At 33.5% G+C, this 19711-nt stretch overlaps 1 protein-coding gene across 2 annotated transcripts; it reads left to right on the forward strand.

The window, feature by feature from the left end:
- Nucleotides 1-114: 114 nt before the first annotated feature.
- LOC103835262 (probable LRR receptor-like serine/threonine-protein kinase At1g29720) lies at nt 115-19489 on the forward strand. Of its 2 annotated transcripts, none has more exons than XM_033276966.1 (25): nt 115-1501; nt 5794-5962; nt 6053-6124; nt 8539-8610; nt 8697-8768; nt 8851-8922; nt 9025-9096; nt 9272-9343; nt 9429-9500; nt 9580-9645; nt 9715-9786; nt 10342-10401; nt 10476-10544; nt 10684-10734; nt 10852-10893; nt 12236-12279; nt 12405-12784; nt 12869-13067; nt 14433-14453; nt 14541-14675; nt 14756-14874; nt 14954-15164; nt 18358-18589; nt 18661-18811; nt 18926-19489. In XM_033276966.1, exons 1-25 carry the CDS (start codon nt 1354-1356, stop codon nt 19325-19327), a joined length of 3075 nt encoding a protein of 1024 aa, XP_033132857.1. In that variant the 5' UTR covers nt 115-1353; the 3' UTR covers nt 19328-19489. The 2 variants fall into 2 exon arrangements, with proteins under 2 accessions (XP_033132857.1, XP_033132858.1); XM_033276967.1 differs by lacking the exon at nt 115-1501 and adding an exon at nt 4792-5678.
- Nucleotides 19490-19711: the final 222 nt, after the last annotated feature.

Here is a 19711-nt window from a genome sequence, read left to right on the forward strand (position 1 = left end):
TTTTTTTTGTTCAACTTAAATGAAAAGATAGACACTGATACTGATTGATGCAGATTGTCTAGCCTGCTTGGTGCAGACTTAATTTGATTCAGGAGTACTTTTAAAAGGGTTTAGTAGACGATTAGTATATTAGCATCTGGTCTTGATTCAGTGCGGAAAACCAAAACTCGAAAGAAAATAAAGTTGGTGATCTTTCCTAGTCATACTTTAAAGCTTTTAAATCCTACATCAATAATTAAAGCTTGATTAGTTATCTTGCGGAAAAAAATTGTCACAGACAGAGTCTGCCACATCGATAACTGGACGAGATATTAATTAATATATGATATAAATGTGTCAATCCATTTATTTTAGGTTAGAAGCTCATCGAACTTAACATGATATCCGAATCTGAACACATTATGTCCATCTGAACCAAAATTGATCCGGCTTATCAAAAGATATTCGATCGATCCGGCCTATCAAAAGAGACTCGACCGATCCTGCTTTTCTTCAATAGTATGTATGCTTGTATATATAGATAATTGTGGAAAATGTGAAGTGTCTTATGAAATGCAGTTTGACTAAGCTGAGATTTAAGAGAAAACTAAAACTTTACATCATCTTAATTTATTTAAATTCAAAACACACACTTATCTTTATGAAATGTTTGTTAAAACTGAATTATATGTTAGGGAAAGTCTCTATTGCTTACTGAATCTTACTAACTTGCTTACCACATTGGTTGAACATTTGTCTGAAATGACATCAGGTTGTCTCCATGGAATTGACTCGGATAGCATGCAACGAATGAAAAGATAACTAAAATCTTGGATCATTTAACCAAGTTGGGGCGGTTCAAAATATAACACAAATATTTAAGATAATGAAATAATAATTTTTAGAAAAACCTATGTAAATATATGGTCTTATTAAAATCAGAAATTAACAATTTATATATATAGTTTATATAAGTACAAACAAAATTTTGTATTGTTTATTTTATATTCACAATGAAGTTCATTTTTATTTTCTTATTAACACTTCAATAAATTTTCTATAATATTTAGAAACATTATATCTAAAACAATATCTGAATTTTATGAGGTATATTTCATATACACTAAATAATTTAGTAAAGCAATATGTAAGTCGAATTTCTAAAATTTACTTAATATATATGTAAAATCTAAAAAAGAAAGTTTACTGTATAGCACACCTAATGTAACTATTGAAAACTCTAGTGGAAACTTTTTGTGTCAAGGTGATAGACACAGGTTATACTGAATTACTGATATGTTTTCCAAAAACAATGAAATGAAGAATTACCAATCTTATTTTTGTTACAGAGGCTATATGGCTCATGAATATTAAATGAGGGGATCGAAGGGTCGCCTAAGAGAAAGACATATGTTTACAGCTTCGACGTGGTGGCATTGTAGATCGTTTGTGTTGCAGAAGGGGATTTTGGTGCGAGCTGGAAGGAATGTTCGATGTGATAGCGGCAGAGCCAATGATCAAGGTATGTCTCCTATGCTCTGACAAGTCTCCCACATTCTCCCCAAACATGTAGGAGTTGTGAAGATGCTTGGTGAAGAAAATGAAATAGAACAGATGATCATATCAGATCTTGGAGTGTACTGTGAAAACTTGCCCTTCAAACCATCGTATTTGTCTTCTGATTATGTCATGTCGAATAGTCGATTACATCATCATCTGTTTGTGCTTATTATGATCTGTACCAATTCAGGGACTCCATTCTCCATAGTTTACATTAGACAGTAGCTTAAACCATTTGATGATCTCCACACTAGGGTTATCGTTGTGGGCTAGGTTGAGCTCAAGAGAGGAAGTGTGAGTTAAACTATTTCTAATGTACTTTGCTATTTTCTCTTCTAAAACAGAGGTGAAATATGTTTCAAAGTATTTTTTAAAAAATATATCAATATCAAATATATAGTAAAAAATAGAGGAATACTATTATTTTTTTTATAAAAAAAATAAAAAAATCATCTCTATTATAGAAAAATAAATAAAGGTGGGCTGAAACAATTTTATCTTCAAATTCTATTATAGAGGTAGAAATAACAATTTATTGGAGTTGTTATTAGAGCTCATATAGTTCGTGTGTTATTTGGAAAGGTATTAATTTGAATAAAATAAAATGCATAGTTAACTAGTTATAAAACTAATTCAAAAAGGTTGTTCTATCAAGTCTACTTCTTGACTATTCCATTGCGTTGCTTTAAGTCTACCTCCAAGGAACATAGCTTTAAAAGCTTTCTTATAGTAGGGGCATGGCTCTGTTCTTGATAGGTAAATGACTAGGGCCTATATATGAATGAACGAGTGGTGTGTATATCTGTAATACGTGCTGATGTAATCTTCTGTTTATTATTTGCTTTGACTCTTTCTACATACCCATCAATTTATTAATTTGCAAAAGTAATGCATCAATTATTTTGGTTCTGATTGTTTGGTTGGATATGTACTTCGATTCCACCAATATAGGGGTAGGCACATATCGAATACTACCATAATTTTCTGTATTATTTTTAACATTGATTTATTAGGATATAACAATTATGAGAAATATTACATAGACGATTCGACAACCGACAATATTAACAACATTATGAGGATCAACGTCTAACTGCATAATCCGAGCTACTCCATGAAGATCTACGCCTAACTGGATTTACTTGCAACATATTGAAAATCACTTGTAAGTCTTTCTTCCGTAGCCTACATAATTGTCTAATAAATTGTTTTCTCCAAAAAATAAAACATGGAACTCTTCGTATAGAATCATTAATGAACCCTTAATCAAACCACTAGACTAATGGGCTTCCATGATTTTTGATTTGTTTCGTAATTAACAGAGATCTAATTTTTCTATTTGATTTACTTCGGAAAAATACGGATATCCAGTTTTCTGAAAATCCAGAAAATTTACAAAAGTTTGCGATATTTACGGATATCTCATCCATTTTGTTCAATAAAAAAAATCTAGAAAAATATATGAGATTGTTTTTTAAAAAATATATCATTTACATAACATAAAATAAAAAATATAGATTAGTGAAACTATATGTTCCATATATTTTTAAAATTATTTATAACTTTTTATAAAACATTAAATTATAGGAAATTATAATTTTACAAATATTTTATATTCCTTTCTTAATTAAATACTCTTAAAAGTAACTTTATAAATAAAATTAAATGTTAAATAATAATTTTATAAATTATACAGTTAAAATTTTATATTTAATTGTAAATATATCTCTATTTGTATAAAATCCGAGTTTAAAGTTTTTAATATTATCATTTTAATTGATATTGATTTTTAATATTTGATTTGTCCGAGACCAGCAAATCAAAACCAATCTTCTCTTTATCCGGACCTTACAGTTGACTCGCTCATAGATCCAGACTCACGCTCATGGAATTTACATGCTCTTCACACCTTGGTGGACCCTGAAGACGTGAAAATCATTACAAGTATACCACTGAGTAGGTCTCAGATGGCAGATAGAGATGGATGGCACTTTTCGAAAAATGGACGGTATACGGTTAAATCAGGTTATCAGGTGGAGCGGGTATACCCAGATCAGCAATCTCAGGCAGAAACCTACGGACCCACGGTAGATTCACTTAAGTCCTTCTGCTGGAAATTTCGTTGCCCACCGAAACTACGACATTTTCTGTGGCAAATATTATCTGGATGTCTTTCGGTTAGGAAAAATTTACAGGCAAGAGGGATGCAAGGAGATATCTGTTGTGCTCGATGTGGGGCTCCAGAGGAATCTATAAACCATGTCTTTTTTGAATGTCCACCGGCAATTCAGACATGTGCGCTTTCTAAGATTCCAACTAATCCTGCAATCTTTCCAACGGAATCACTCTACGCAAACATAGATCATCTATTTTGGCGCGTTACTCCAAAGATGGATGATCATCAATTTGCGTGGATACTTTGGTACATATGGAAAGCAAGGAATAGTAAGGTATTTAGTGATCTGGATATTGATTCTCGTGATACTCTTGGGAAGGCCGAGACAGAATCTGTTCTTTGGGCTGATGCACAGGTGATTCCTGAGTCACATGATGCACACCAGAGAGATATGGTTCCCATACCGGTGAGACCGGGCAGATGGTGCTTCTCCGATGGCTCATGGAAGGCAAACGATATTTTCTCGGAACAAGGATGGTATAGCACCTTACCAGGATTTGATGGTTTGATGGGTGCAAGAAACACCAGAGCTAGTCTTTCACCTCTCCATGCAGAGTTTGAATCACTAATCTGGACAATGGAATGTATGCGGAATTTGCGGCAGTTTCGGGTCACATTTGCAACAGATTGTTCTCAATTGGTGAAGATGGTTTCGAAACCAGAAGAATGGCCAGCGTTTGCAAACTACTTGACAGATATAAAGACCCTTAGTACTGGATTTCAGAGCTTGGAGATCATCTATGTACCAAGAACGCAGAACACACAGGCGGACAAACTAGCACGTAGTGCAAGAATTCAACCGTCGTTCGTCGTTCACATGGATGCAGAGCTACCCTCTTGGTTAACAGAGTCTATATGAGTCTGTTTTCTTTTATTGATGTCAAAAAAAAAAAAATATTTGATTTGCTTCGAAGAGTTATGGATATTCAGATTCTTGGAATAAAATCGAACGAATAACAAGTTGAATCAAAATTAACGGATAAAATACTTAGCCCTACCCCAATATCAGGAGTGAAAAAATGAAATTATATATTTTTGGTCGTTTGGACTTTTTTTTGGGGGGGGGGGGGGGGGGGGGGAGGGCAGATGTACATTGTACATTTATCAATCAATAGAAACTTTCAGTTAATTTAATATCTTAATAAATCTTAAAACAAGTCGTTCTATTTTGTTTATTAAATCTTGAATTAATCAATAGTTTCGAACCTTTCAATTAGTTCAAGATATTGATAAACCAGAAATAAGTGGTACAGTTATCGCCAAATTATGTTAATTCAGTGATTGAAGCTTTATTTTGGAATTGGGACCAAAGTTCCTTTTTTATACTCCATTTTTATCATTCTTCATTTGTTAAATTTCCGAGGACCGAGGTGATCGACTTAGGGTTCGGGCTCGTGGACATGTTTATCCACCGTAGACATTTAGAATCCAAACTGGTTATTTTAAAGACCAACTTCGCATGTTGGTAAAATACGGAGCATTTGACATTAAATAATTGAACTTCTTTTTTTCTTTCGGAAATTTAATTATTGAACTTCTTTTAATAAGAACAAAATGCTTCTAAATTAATCATTGAAATACACAAGGAGACATGAAACATCAAATCGCGAACGTCTCTGTTCTCCACTATACCTTCAGCATCAACATTTATTAAGTATGGTAGACTCAGTACATATCTTTATTCTGTAGGCACCGACGACCCAAGAAAAAACCCTACAAGAAATGTTTATTTTTGTTGTTAACAAACCTACAAGTAATGTAGTATCATATAACTACTGAATCACTTGCTGATGATAACATTGTGATTCACCAAACAAATACACATACAGAGCATCACTATATATAATTTATATCGATATGTCGATACCTTTCTCGAGTTTTCTTATATTCTTTGCCATCATCACAAGCTTCCTCGCAACTCTAACGACATCGGCCTCACGACCACTTCTTCATCCAGATGAGTGTATGAGAAGAAATAATGACCATTTTCTAGACAATTCTTATAAAATCACAGTTAAAATCAGTATAAATTCATATGATCAATGTTTAATTTTACTTTTGTTATTATATTAATGCAGTAAAGGCGCTTAAGGAGATAGCCACAACACTTGGTATCAAGGGATTGGACCTCACATCAGAAGATCCTTGCTCTAGGAGCAGTCTAAAGTTTGATTTCAATCAGACTGATGGTGTGGACAACACCATTAATTGTCAATGTGATAACATGATATGTCATATTACCGACTTGTTAGTGTTATTCTTCTCTCTAATCGTTTGATCGATTTTTTCACATCTTTTCTTTTATATATGTTTCTGTTGCATTTGAGAAAAATACAGATCTCTCAAGACCATGGATCTTCCTGGGAAACTTCCGCCTCAGTTAGTCAAGCTTCGATATCTCCAGTCAATGTAAGTTAGAAATTTTAGCAAACATAGCACCAAAACAAGTTTTACTTCTAAAACGAGCCATTTATAGAATATTTTTGTAACAGCATAAATCAAAATGATTGATTTTTTTTTTTGTGAACAAAATGTTAGATCTATGAAATTGTAACTGGAAGCTTAAACACTTTATAGTTTCCATTTTTAATAATCAACTAGATTTTGATCTGCGCTTTGAAAGCGCAGATTTTTTTTTTTCAATTGACAAATATTTAATAAATATCATATTTTCATATAGTTGTATTTTATTTTATAAAAGACTTAAACTTTTTTTTTTCTATCGTATTTCATTTTAAATGACTATTTATGTTTAAAAAATAAACTTTATTTCTTTAATAATTAAGTTAGTATAACTCTGATAAATTAATTTTATTATGTGGTTAATATTTTAATAAAAAAATTATATACTTTTAATAAAGATTTATACTTTTCAATAAAAAAATTTAATTTTTTTATGAATGCTTAAATTATATTAAGAAAAGAAAAAACATAATAATTAATAATAGTTGAAAAACAATTATTTGAACTTGGACTCAATGGCCCAAAGAAAAAAAAATGTGAGAATTGGATCTAATTTCTTAATCGGCCCAAATGTCCCAAGAGAGATCTGATGTGGACTGGATCCGAAAAAATAACCCAATATAGGTGTGTTATTAATATTACTTGATTGTCCTTAATGAAACATGCAATGTTAGTAAAGAAAATGGTAGGTTAATGTAAAAAGGACAATAGGATCCTGCTTTAATAGTATAGATAAAAATTAAAACCGTATAATAAAAATAAATCAAATGGTAAAGTTGATTTCACTTACAAATAAAATAATATTAAATTTTGAAAATTATTATTTATAGATTAAGAACAACCTAATATATATACTACTCCAACTTTTTCAAAATAATACATACTATTTTAAGACTCATGCCTTGCGCATGATGAATATTTTAAATACACATTATTTTACGTATATTATTTGCTTAACATTTTTTTTTACAAATTATAAAATAAATTAATAGATATATATTGAATAATTGAAAAACTATTAACTGTTACACGTATAATTAAATTGACACATATACATAAATTAAATAAATCACTTTTGTTTATTTACAATCATTTTGTGGTAAATACATCTAAACAATTATTTCCCTATTTTGTATGTAATTAAATTTAAATAATATTAACGTTTATATAGTATATTTAATATGACTTATATTAAATAAAACTTCCTAATCATATGATTTTATGATCATTTGTATTTTTAACAAATTTTTAAACCATTAATAACAAAACTTTTAGTGTGGGATTTTTAATATTTTTAATAATTTATAATCTTTCTTGAAAATTCAATGCAAATTTTAAAATTAAATTATTAAATTCTCAATTTCAGAAATTTAAAACCGTTGATCACAAAATTTTTAGTGTGAAACTTTTAACATTTTTCGTAATTTATAGTCGTTTTCTAAAATTCAAAATATAACATATACGAAAATCTAAATTTATATTATATGGCTAATATTTTTGTTTAATTTATTTTAATAATATAACATTTAAAAAAATCATTAATGATATGTAAATTGTTTTTAAATCTTTATTATTAAAATCACTAATTGACAAATATATATTCGATTCACTTTTGGTAATTTCATAGCTTTTATTTAAGGAAATAATGAAAACATTAATTATAGATTGTTAACTAATTTATGATTAGTTTAATGAGAAGTATATAATATATGTTTAGTGGACCAACATATTTTTCTAGAGACTTTAAGAAGCGTTCTAGTAATGACACATGTCATATATAAAATGTATAATGTTTCTCTTTTAATATATATGGGATTTTAGGAAAAAATATTTCAAAAAGATACATTTTGTACATTTTAATTCATTTTATTAGGTAATAGTGATAAATTTTATGTTTGAAGAAATCTATTGTGTCTAATAAATTTTGATTGGCTAAAATTTAATAAAAATAGTTAATAACAAAATTAATATATTAAAAACCAAAAAAAAAAAAAATTAATATATTTATAATTAAAATTTAATATGCTTCTTAATATGTTTGAAAAGTCATAATTTCCTAAATATATACTCATTCTGTTTTATAAAGAATGTCAATTTAAAATTTCAACACATATTAAAAATGATTAAAATGCATTTATGTTTCATAAATTACACCTATTTGATAATATTTGCGATAAATAAATATATCAATAATATTAGAGCAGTTTACAATTAATGTTAAAACTGAAAATAAATATAATTTACATTGACATTTTAAAATAACAACAAAAAATGTTAAAATCACATTTCTAAGAAGCAGAGGAAATATTATTTGGAAATGGAGGAGTAATATTTATATAGTTGGTTTTTGTTCTTTGTAGAAACTTGTGCCGTAATTACCTTTCGGGTTCAATCCCGATGGAGTGGGCTTCAATGCCATACCTCACAAACATGTCAGCTCTCTCTCTCTTTTTGTTCCTTTTCCAGCTTTGAAAACTTTCTCTTCATGATTCGCGAGTTAACTATGACTTTCAGGCAGTTCCCTCTCCGCGAATAATTTGTCTGGGCCTTTACCTACTGGTTTACAATACTTCAAGAGTCTGACATTCCTGTACGTCTCATACCTGTAGCCCTCTAGCGGTATGGCTTCTGATCATTAGTCTAATATTACTTTATTGTAATGAATTTTTCAGAGGGGTTGAAGCCAACCAGTTCTCTGGTCCTATTCCTGATGAGCTTGGTAACTTGTCCAACCTAACAGTATTGTAAGAGTTACCATCGTCCAAAACCAAAAGAATCTATTCAAGTATTGTATTGAAATATTTTAGTATTTAGCTGTAATCTATTCTGAAAACTGGATTTTGCAGGGAACTTGCGTCCAATCAATTTACAGGAAGACTTCCTAGCAGTCTAGCTAGACTGGTAAACCTTGAGAAATTGTAAGTTGTCGCTACACTTAGAAGGTAAATTGAAACTTTGGAAATTAATGTTCTTATATTTGGACCTAGATTTCATTGTAAGTTACAATTTGTAACCTCTTGGTTAGATCTTTTGCTTTGTGAATTTTCCGTGATCTGCAAGAAAGTGAATTAGCTGTTTGTTTACACTATGCAGTAGGATAAGTGACAATAACTTTACTGGCATCATCCCAGAATATATTGGCAACTGGTCTCGGCTTACAAGGCTGTAAGCTTTTCATTATCACTAAATGTAATTTCTCTTACAGTTTGTGTTTTAATATCATCTAAGTTTGGTCGAATATGATCTTCAGAGATCTACAAGCAAGTGGACTGAAAGGACCTTTTCCTGATGCAGTGGCGCGCCTAGAAAATATTACTTACCTGTAGTTAACTACCTCAAACTAATTGATCAGCTAAAGGACCATTGAAATGAATATACTGACCTCTAATACTCATTTTCAGGATGATTAGTGATATGACCGGGATAAACTCCTTTCCTAATATATCTAGCAAAGTCATCAAAAACCTGTATGTGTTTTCCAGTGAAGCTTGATTTTATTTGAGGATTTGAAACTAAAGTCTCCGTCCCTGTTTCAGGATATTGAGGAATGTGAGTATGTCTGGTCCAATTCCTTCTTACATCTGGAGTAAGCTTTACTTGAGAAATCTGTAAGTTTGTATTTTGTGAAATCTTAGATATTTTTACTGGATTCATGACATTGTACTTTTATATGCGTAAAGTTACTGGATACATCAGTTCTAGCTGCACACACATATAGATTATCTTGGACTCATGGGTAACATCAATAAATATCTTAGAGAAAAGAAAATGTAGCTTTTTTTGAGAGTAACATGCAAGTATGACAACATCACTAATGACGAGTTGGTGTTGTGGTTACAATTATTAGATCATTTAGAAGAGATTTAAGAGTACACAAGTTCAAGTCGTGTTAGGAGTAGTCTATTCTCTTTAGAAAGTAGTCGTAAATTACATATTTGAGTCTCACTCTACTACCATCATTTATGTATCTTTATGTTCTTATGCTTGTAGCGCTTTGATGAATTTTCCTTGTAGTCCGAATGTTTGAGGTTTTAACGAAGTTGTGTTATAAAAGATAAAAGATATGCTATACTTAGGAATTATTGCTGATTCCATAAATTTGTATATGAAAATACAGACATCCGTCCAGAAGTAACTATTTATTTAGTACACGTTTGTTGCAGTGATTTATCATTTAACAAGTTGACTGGTGATGTAAATGGAGTAAGGGCACCATACTATACGTAAGTACTACAATATGAGATTGAGAATAATAAAGAGAAATTATCACAGTATCTTCTTTGACATGTTCTTTCAGCTATTTGACTGGAAATAGGCTCTCTGGAGACATTGAATTTGATGGTTTTCTCAATAGCAAATCTAATATGTACGTTTAACCATCTTGATATTTTACCCCCCAAAAAAAATGCACGTGTAACATTTTCCGTTCTCTATCACTTGTGCTATTTTTCGTCATGTTAACTAATCTTTTTGGTGATTTTTTTTATTTTGGCAATCTCTCACAGTGATCTCTCGTACAACAATTTCTCATGGTTGTCTGGCTGCCAGGAAAAGATGTACGAACATGAAATAAGTAACAGCAATATTAATTTATAGATTTATTTACTTAGCTCTATGTTTATAACCTGCTGATCATGTTGAAGTTTTTTTATTTTCACTTTTTGTTGAATCAGTAACATTAATACATACCGGAGTTCATATTTGAAGAACAACTTGTAAGTACGGTAACTAGGCATGGGCGCAAGCCGGGTACTTGGTCTTTTTCTCTATTCGCTACTTGACTTGCCTTGTGCGAGTATTAGAATTTTTGGCTTGTACTTGGTCCGATCAAGTACTTAGTAATCAAGTACTTGCATATATTTTTAATACTTGCAAATTATTTGGTAATTCTTGATACTTGTTTATTTAGGTTTAAAATTTTAAAACTAAATGTACCAAAACTAATAAGTACAATTAAACATGGAATAAATACTCTTATTTTTTCATATACTTGTTACTTTATTCAGTCAATTCAAGTAATTTGCTTTAGTGAGTGTATATAACCCATTCAAAATAAGTACTTATAATATAAAATACCTGAAGAATAATATTTTTAATTTTTATTACAATGTCAGAAGTAAAACAAGAATTTTAATAGGTCATATATATACTTTTAGAACCAATAAAAAGTAATAGAACAACTAATGGATCGAGTATTAGAAAAAAATCGTAATACTTGATACTTGACTTGTACTTGCAAGTAGTAAGATTTGCGGATTTGCTATTTGATTTAAAAACGTCAAGTACTTGCTTTTTCAAGCCGAGTACGAGTCAAGTAGCAAATATTGACCGAGTAACAAGTATCAATGCCCAACCCTAACAGTAACCTCTATGTTGAAACAGTAACCTGCTGTTTATCTTGCAACTATCAAATCTAAAACATAGGAATCTCATGCTTTAAAAAACAGCAATAGTAATAGGCTTTGATTTTTTTATAAGCCGCCAGTCCCTACTAACTTTGTGGCCTGAAGCACATTGAAATAATGTGGCCTCATAATTTAACTATCAAATGATTATATACTATTTAACTTTTTAATTACAACTTAATTATCTTTATATTTTTAAATATTTAGGTTGTTTTTATTCAAAGATGAGCCAATAATTTAACACGAGAATAATAGAAATAATGTTTATTTGAAATTTAATGTAATTTTATAATTATCACAATAAAAAATTAATAACTGTAAAAATGATATAAAGCTAGAAAATCATAAAAGCAATTCAGTGAGAAAATATTAAAATATGGTTTGAATAGATAAATTTATAAGAGAATAAATTATTAAAAATGAAAAAATCTAAAAAAACATAAGTTAAGTAAAAGTAAATAACTCTATAAATTAATATCTTTTCCCTGCAGCTAAACGACCGTTGGACTAATAATGTGACAACTATGTTATTTTATTAATTTATAAAGTTATTAATTTACAAAAATTATTAAAATATCGTAGTACCATTATTAATAAAATCGTTTGGAACATATTGTGAGTTGCCTAACAATTTGGTAGTCTTTTCATACAGAACTGGGCTTCTTCCGTGTGCTGGTCCTATCAACTGCACAAGCTGTGAGTACACAGTATATGATCCTGTCTTAACTTTTCTCTAAATCACATATGAAGCTGATACTTCTCTTTCCTGTTAATTCTCTCTTTCTGTTGACGTTGGTAGTCGTTATGGACTGTATTTGTAGATCGGCGGTTTCTACATATAAATTGTGGTGGAGACAGCATAGTTACTACAAACTCTTCATATAAAATCACATATGAAGCTGATAATAACGTTACCAAAGCCGCAACAAATCAGCACATCAAAAATTGGGGAATCAGTAATACTGGTGACTTTATGGATGATGATATTAATGATGACGCATACACCATTTCAACTAGTATGACACCACTTGGAGATTCTCATGGTCTTTATAAGACCGCACGTCGATCTGCTCTCTCTCTTGTTTATTATGCATTTTGCTTGGAAAATGGAGACTACAATGTGAGCCTCCATTTTATGGAGATTCAGTTTTCAGAACCACATGGTAGTCTGGGCAGACGCATATTTGATGTCTATGTTCAGGTTAAGGATCGGTTTTTACTAAATATTTGTCTTCAGTAATCATAGTATGGAAGATTGACATTCATTTCCTTTTCCTCTTGTTAGGGTAAACTGTTCTTGAGGGATTTTAACATCAAAGAGGAGGCTAAAGGGAATCTGAAGCCTGTTATCAAAGAACTGAAAGCTGTTGATGTGACCGATCATATGTTAGAGGTCCGGTTGTATTGGGCTGGGAAAGGGACAACAATGATACCCAAAAGAGGAAACTATGGTCCTCTTATCTCTGCAATCTCCTTGTGTCACAGTAAGTAACACTTCTTATTTACTCCATTGTATTTGATTATCTCAAGTCTTTGCTTCACTACAAGAAAACATGCAAATCCCAACTGAAAATTCCATCGGGCTTTCCCGACGAAGTCATCCATCGGGTCTATTTTGCCGAGAAAAAAAATATCTGTCGAAAATTTGTGGGGACATCTGTTGGGAACTGCCTTGTTTTCTTGTAGGGCTTCAACAACCTTACTCTCGTATATCTTTCAAGGCTTTTTTAACAACAAGTTGTTTCACTCTCAAACTGCCATAACTGTAGAGCTGTAAACTGGGCGAGCCCATGTCCATTAGCCCATATCCATTTGTCCATTCATTGTTTGTGGACAGCAAAGTGACCATGTCCATTAAGAACCATGTCCATTAAAGACCATACCCACTAACACCCATATTTTTATGGGCTGCCATGGGGTCCGTAATGACCATATAAGAAAATTTTAAATTTTAATTTATAAGCATACAATTATATATAAAAGTTCATAAAATTAAAATTCATCCATAAATTCAAAAGTACAACAATACATAAGTTCATAAATACAACAATTACGGTTTTGCTGGGAAAAATTGATTTTGCAGTTTTGGCGGAAAAACTCGATTTTGCAGTTTTGACGGAAAAACTCGATTTTGCAGTTTTGACGGAAAAATTCGATTTTTCAGTTTTGGCGGAAAAATTCGATTTTTCAGTTTTGGCGGAAAAAACTCATTTTTGCGGTTTTGGCGGAAAACTCGATTTTCTGATTTTGGCAGAGAAACTCGATTTTTCGGTTTTGCCATGGGGTCTATAATGACCATATAAGAAAATTTTAATTTATAAGCATACAATTACATATACAAGTTCATAAAATTAAAATTCATCCATAAATTCATAAGTACAATAATACATAAGTTCATAAGTACAACAATTTTGGTTTTGGCGAGAAAAATCGATTTTGCGGTTTTGGCAGAAAAACTCGATTTTCCGGTTTTGGCGGGAAAATTCGATTTTGCGTTTTGAAGAAAAACTCGATTTTCTGGTTATGACGGGAAAATTTGATATTAAAATTTAAGCGAAAAAATCGATTTTACGAGTTTAGCGGAAAAACTTAAATTTTATAAGCCTTAGGTTTTGTGACCATTGGACAGTCCACGTCCATAAAGCCCAAAACCAATAAAGACCATTTTCTTAATGGTCTTCCACATTTTGTCCAATGAAAACTAATGGGAAAAATGGGTTTGTCCATATTAAGCCCGTTTGTATATGGACATGGGCAACCATTGGACGGCCCGCCCATTTGACACCTCTACATAACTGGAGAACATTATGCTTTCACCTAACGATAATATTCATCTTTCAAACTTTCAGGCCAGGAGCCACGATGTGGAGGTTCTTAGACAAATAAAAACTACCTTGTTAACAATGTCTTTCTGTATACTGTTTTTAATATGATGAATTATATTTACACATTTGTAGCGGAGAAAATCAAACATCACATTAGATATCCCCTTATTGTGGGGGGAACGGGTGCCTTGGTAACAATTATTCTCTTGGCTTTGGGAATATATGGTCGGAGAAGATGCAGAGCAGACAACAACACAAGAGAACGTGGTATGAATCCATTTGTGGCATATAACTAATTCATTTTAGCATTACTATAATGATTTTCTACTGAACATATGATCTTGAAGATCTGAGAGCACAGGGTTTGCAAACTCTTTGTTTTACATGGAGGCAACTTCAAGCTGCAACAAACGATTTTGATCAAGCCAACAAACTTGGAGAAGGAGGTTTCGGATCCGTATTCAAAGTATAATAAAACAGATGCCAAGTTCTTCTCAAGTATGGATGTTTTTTTTGTGGTTTCTGATATGAGAAACTTAATGCAGGGAGAGCTGTCAGATGGAACAATCATAGCAGTGAAGCAGCTTTCTTCCAAGTCATGCCAAGGAAATCGAGAATTTGTGAATGAAATAGGAATGATCTCAGGTTTGAATCATCCAAACCTTGTCAAGCTTTATGGATGCTGTGTCGAGAAGGAACAATTGCTGCTCGTGTATGAGTACATGGAAAACAACTCACTTGCTCTTGCTTTATCCGGTAAATAAATTAATAGAAATTCTCTAGGATACACCTAAATTTTTTTTGTCACAAATATAGATTTTAAAATAGACTTAAATGTTTTATCTTTTTTTTTGAGCAACAATTCATTAATAGAAAAAAACCAAAGTTTTACATGACCATAGTTGTAGCTAGAGCTCTCTTAGCAAGAGTGTCAGCAGTGATATTGTCTAAACGAGGAATGAAACAAAAACAAGAAACAGAGAGATAACAAGACAGGTTGTGGATATCCTGGAGGATACAAAAAAGCTCCTTGATAGAGTCTCTCCCATTGATAGCTCGGATGATTGTCTGAGCGTCGGATTTGATGAGAAGTTTGCTGTACCTGAAAGCATGTGCTTGTAGTAGCGCTTCCCTTATCGCCATACCCTCTGCCACCAGTGGGGAGGAAACAAAGTATTCTATTGCAGCTCCTTTGGTCAAGACTTTCACGGTATGGTCCGAGAAAATCCAAGCCAACCCCGCTTTCTTTTCTGTTGCCTTCCAGGCTGCATCTGTATGAACGGTATTGACTTCGTGGTGTCCTTGTAGCATTGGGGGGGGGGGGTGGGGGCAAGCTTGGTTGTTGTCCGATATGTTTAGGAGTTACGTGTTCCAGTTGTGCAGCTTGCCATTCTCGTGCATCCACTATTGCCTTAGACAGGGTTTCTTTTGCATCAAAGTTTCTCTTCTCAAAAGTCTTGTAGTTCCTTGCAATCCATATGCTCCAGAAAATCCATGGGAATAAGGATCCCAACACCATACCTGATGGTGGTAGGTTAAGAGCTTTCCTTGAAGCCTTAAGTGCTTTTGGGAACTCTGTACTCGCTATTATGCTTGACACATGTTGGATCGGAGACTGGTTCAAGATTTGAATCGCAAACAGGCAAGTAAGGAATAGATGGTCCGCTGTTCTCTAGCTCCACAATGGATACAGTTGAGGTTTGTCGCGATAATCCCTCTCGATTCCAAATTCTCTCCCAAGGGTTAGGCCTTTTGGACTATTTTCCATACGAACACTCGCAACTTCGGTGGAGTGGGGATCAACCAAATATCTGCCATCCAGTCAAAGTTTGCTTGTTGAGGAGTACCCTCTGCTAGTGTTCTTTTTGCCATTGCTGTATAATAACCGGTTTTCGTTGAGTAGTCTCCATTTCTTGTGCCTAACCAAGAGTGAGCATCTCTGCTCCTCGTCTTGCTTGGCTTAAGCAAGAAAATCTCTTCAGAATAAGAGGGTAATAGTAATTCAACTTTATCCCGATCCTAGTCTCTTGTTATATGGTTCAGTAGCGCTGCAACGTTGAGGGTTTTGGAGCCAGCATCTGGTGGGCCTATCGGTCTACGTACGTGGTTCCCTGTCGACAGCCACGGTTCATCCCACATCATGGTGTCTTCTCCATTCCCTATCGCTTTCCCAGTGTTTTGTAACAATAGGTCTCTACCGCACAGTATTCTTCTCCACCCATGGGAGCATGAATTCGAAGCAGACACAGATAGAAATGGTTCAGTGGCGCAATATTTACCCATCAGTACTTTCGTGAGTAAGCAATCAGTTTTTTTCAGTAAACACCAGCCTTGCTTGGCTAAGAGAGCATCATTGAAGGCTTCAATGTCGCGGAATCCGAGTCCTCCATCAGCTTTTGATTGAGTCAATCTCTCCCATGATACCCAACACATCTTCTTCTTCTCTAGACTCGTATCCCACCGAAATCTCGTGTATGCAGATTGAATCCTCTTTGTAAGACTCTTTGGCAGCTTGAAACACATCATGGAATGTGATGGCATAGCCGAAAGAACCATTTTTAACATATTTAACTCCCCCCCCCCCGCAGAGAGTTGTCGGGTGCTCATGCTTGCGGCTTTTTGATGGATGCGATCAACAATCGATGTAAATAGATTCTTTTTTCTTCTCCCGAAATGTTCAGGTAGTCCTAAGTACTTTCCCACTCTGCCTTCCTTAGAGATACCTAAACTCGCCTTTACTCTCTCTCGGATATCGATCGGAGTCTTGTTGGAGAATGTAATTGACGACTTCGCAGTGTTAATCATCTGGCCTGATGCAGCTTCGTACTTTGTAAGTACCTCCTTCAAGGCGTTTACACTTGTTGGCGTCGTTTTAGTGAAGAACATTGTATCGTCTGCGAAAAGGAGATGATTGATTTTTGGGCTAGCTCTCGCCACCTGCACTCCTGCTAGGGATCCGATACTTTGGGCCTTAGTACACAGACCGGATAATACCTCGCTGCAAAGTATAAAGATATATGGAGAGAGCGGGTCTCATTTTCGGATTCCTCGAGACGGGCATATCAGTCCTTGTGCTTCTCCATTGAACAGGATTGAGTACGTCACTGAGGAGATAAGTCGCATAATCCAGCCACATAAACTGTCATGGAACCCAAGTCTATGCATTACTGCTTCAATAAAATTCCACTCGAGTCTATCGTACGCCTTGCTCATGTCTGTTTTTACCGCCATAAAACAGCGTTTTGTAGCTCTGGATCTCTTCAGGAAGTGTAAAGTCTCATGGGTTATCATGATGTTGTCTGTTATCACTCTTCCCACTACAAATGCTGATTGGTTTTCGGCAATGATGGAATCGAGCATCGGCTGGAGTCTTCGTGTGATTACTTTGGAGATAATCTTGTAATAAACGTTGCACAGAGCTATCGGTCTGTAATCTGCAACCGTTTTTGGAGCCAAGATCTTTGGTATGAGGCGCAGATGTGTGTGGTTGATGTTCGCATGAAGGGCTCCGGGCCCAGACGGGTTCTTGGCCGGTTTCTTCAGGACAAACTGGACGACAGTGGGGCCTGCAATCATCTCGGAGGTTACTGAAATGTTTTATCAAAAAAAAAAAATATACACTTGTACTCCTAGGGTTAATTAATCTAGACATTAGAGTTTAGGGTTTAAGGTCTAAAGTTTAGGGTTTAAGGTTAGAATTTAGAGTTGAAAAGTGGAGTTTTGGGGATATGATTTCAAATTTAAAAAAATAAAAAAAATATAAAATTTTCAAAATAAAAAATGTTATTTTTGTGACAAAAACTTAAAAATGTCTATTTGAAAAAATTACCTATAAATTAATTTATTTTTATTTTTATTAATAAATTAAATTCAGCGTTCCTTTACGTCTTGAGCCTAATTCAAGTGTGCATATCTCTTCCATATATGTTATCACATGTCCCATTTCCAGGAAAGAGCGCAACAAAGTTAGAATGGGCAATGAGACAAAAAATCTGTGTAGGAATCGCAAGAGGGCTTGCATTCCTCCACGAAGGATCTATAGTCAGGATGGTTCATCGTGACATTAAAACAACAAATGTGCTTCTAGATGCTGACCTAAACGCAAAGATATCTGACTTTGGATTGGCTAGGCTCCACGAAGAAGAACACACTCACATTAGCACCAAGATTGCAGGAACCATGTAAGAGTATATCATAAAACTTCACCGTTCCAAAGAAATATATCTTATTCTTGGGTTTTGTTACAATGCAGCGGATACATGGCTCCAGAGTATGCATTATGGGGTCAACTAACAGAGAAAGCAGACGTGTATAGCTTCGGAGTTGTGGCCATAGAGATTGTTAGCGGCAAGAGTAACACTAAACACAAGGGAAGTGCTGATCACGTCTCCCTTATCAATTGGGTAACTGTGGAAATTATTTTTCAATTGATACAACCATTCATATTGTTAAATATGTGCATGCTACTATGATTGTGTTATACGTCTGCTTAGACCACTTTTACATCTGAGTCTCAGGCATTGATGCTGCAACAGACAGGGGACATAATGGATATTGTAGATCCAGTTCTTGAAGGTGACTTCAACAGCAAAGAGGCAGTTAGGATGATCAAAGTTGCTCTCGTTTGCACACATTCATCTCCATCTTTAAGACCTACAATGTCTGAGGCTGTACAAATGCTCGAAGGAGAGATTGAAGTAACGCAAGTTATGTCAGATCATGGTTTATATGGACATAACTGGAGCATCTCGAAGATGAGGGACGTCGATACACACGGAAGCTCAAGCACATCTGGTGTTACCGATCATCAAACAGAATCTACAATGAAGTCCTCTGTTTCTGGTAGTGATCTCTACCCATCGTACCCCGAATCTGTGATCCTAAAATCCACAGTGGAGTTACCTTCCTCGTCGATGTGATGTCAAAAATGCTCACGAAGTTATTGTATAGGCTACATAGTCATATCATTAAAGTTGTGTGAAATCTTATTATTAGATTAATTTATATAGATCCAAAAATACATCTTTATAAATGTTTGTCAAACTCGAATTATATACTTATACAGTGCTTGTTGAATCAAACTCTCTTTCCTATAACTTTCCTAAAATCATTTACATATTTTTAGAAGATACCCTACACAAAATTGAAAATCTTTTACTTTCTTTCTTTTATTAAAAAAAAAGGTTTTTAGTTTCATACTCCTAAAAAAGGACCTTCAGAATATTTTTTAAATGATACTTTTGGAACTATAAACACGTAAAGGGATAAAAGAAATGGGTCATTCATGAACCTATACCTGTTCG

This window comes from Brassica rapa, chromosome A08 (genome assembly GCF_000309985.2).
Source record: "Brassica rapa cultivar Chiifu-401-42 chromosome A08, CAAS_Brap_v3.01, whole genome shotgun sequence".
In the NCBI taxonomy this organism is placed as follows: domain Eukaryota; kingdom Viridiplantae; phylum Streptophyta; class Magnoliopsida; order Brassicales; family Brassicaceae; genus Brassica; species Brassica rapa.